The sequence below is a fragment of the Sphaeroforma arctica genome (assembly GCF_001186125.1).
Source record: "Sphaeroforma arctica JP610 unplaced genomic scaffold supercont1.2797, whole genome shotgun sequence".
NCBI lineage: Eukaryota > Ichthyosporea > Ichthyophonida > Sphaeroforma > Sphaeroforma arctica.
Genome location: NW_014037761.1, coordinates 2,804 through 4,539, shown reverse-complemented (window position 1 = coordinate 4,539; position 1,736 = coordinate 2,804). Strand labels below are relative to the sequence as shown.

Genomic DNA, 1,736 nt, shown 5'->3' with positions numbered 1-1,736 from the left:
GAAGTAAACATTAAAACATCCGTATAAAACTACATTTTGCGACATTCGTGACCATGAAAAAGGTTCCTCACCAGACATGAGGTGGGGACAATGCGAATAGTCCTCTATAATGCGGACGACGGTAACATTGGACACCTATTCACAGTCGAGTACGCAAGAACATTATTGCTCCTTGTTCCATCGCCTACCCCAAGTCAACTACAATATACGACACACACCACCTTAGTTTGCGACATACGTGCGGTGGACGGCGGCCATGTGTGGCATGTGATGTGGGTGACGTCCTGGAAAGTCTGTTCATTTAGAACATCGATGAATTGTCGTATTTTCTTATCCACCACTTCGACTAGCTCCATGAGCTCCAGTAGTGAATTGTAGTGTTGGTTGAAGGCGTTGAGTTCTCCTGTCACCGCCTGGATGTTCAAGTTGCTAAAGGCTGCACCGGAAAGCAGCGCGGAATACAAGGAATTCGGGATCAAAACTCTTGAGAAAAGGAAAAATGTAGCCCAAAAAAATTAAAGATGGTCATGATAAGGTAGGTACCCCATCACTAGCAAGAGTGCTATCCAAGAAGAAGACTATATGAGTATCACTTCCAACCACTACTAACAATGGTGCGATGAAGACATAACTACAATTTACTAGAATTGAATGTGTGGGGGTTACAGGCCAACATACACAACGCCCGTCAAAACCGCAGAAAGATCGATGTACACATGTCCCCGATATACAGATGGAACTGCAGATACCGAACATCTCACTAATAAAAACTCAGTACCAACATGATAGAATATAAGAGAGCCCGTATGTATAAACATGTATTGAAGAATCTGTAGAGCACATACGTATGACAGCACGGACAACACATACACATAAAGTACACTCAAAGACAAATTTTTAGGCTAACAGTTTGCTCTTGCACACGAGGAATTTGGAATCTAATCGGAACCTTCACACCTGCCAACAAACAGATACATATGTATGCACGCTCAAATATCACTACATACACCTTATCCGTTACCCGGCTGTCCAGTAGTATACACTTCTCAAGTCAGTACACTATATTAACCCACACAACTCACATACATACACACACCATACATACACCCATACAATACACACCTCTCACATACACCCATACATACACCCATACAATACACACATACAATACAACCATACATACACACATACAATACAACCATACATACACACATACAATACAACCATACATACACCCATACAATACACACCACTCAAATACACACACACTCCATACATACACCATACAATACACACCGGTGCGTGCCTCGACATACCACTGTTCAAGCTGGCGGTTTCGCTGAAGCTGCTTTGTGAGTCCGATCCGCTGAGTCTACCTGAGTACAGGTTATTGTTCATTGCGTCCGCAAACGTACTCGTGTGGTCGTCTAGAACAACACCCGTTGGTGAATCGATAGCAGCCCATTCGGCCTATACACATTGCAGTAGGAACGAAGGGGTATAAGCATGTGTTTGTGGACCTATAAGTGTCAGTTTGTTTTTAGCCATATATTTATTGCGTGCTATATATATATATATATATATATATATATATTATAATAAATATACATATAAATATATTATAATAAATATACATATAAATATATAAATATATATATACATAAATACATATGTGTGTATATATGTATGCATGTATGTATGTATGTGTGTGCAATATATATATTATATATATATAT

General features: G+C 39.7%; 1 protein-coding gene across 1 annotated transcript in view; it reads right to left on the bottom strand.

The window, feature by feature from the left end:
* Positions 1-238: 238 nt before the first annotated feature.
* SARC_13001 (hypothetical protein) overlaps positions 239-1,736 on the bottom strand; it is a gene marked incomplete at both ends in the record, with an annotated part of 3,614 nt that continues 2,116 nt past the window's right edge. The window contains 2 exons of the mRNA XM_014292879.1: positions 239-436; positions 1,317-1,470. Of these exons, the coding sequence (XP_014148354.1) occupies positions 239-436; positions 1,317-1,470 (352 nt within the window). The remainder of the gene's footprint in view (positions 437-1,316; positions 1,471-1,736) is intronic.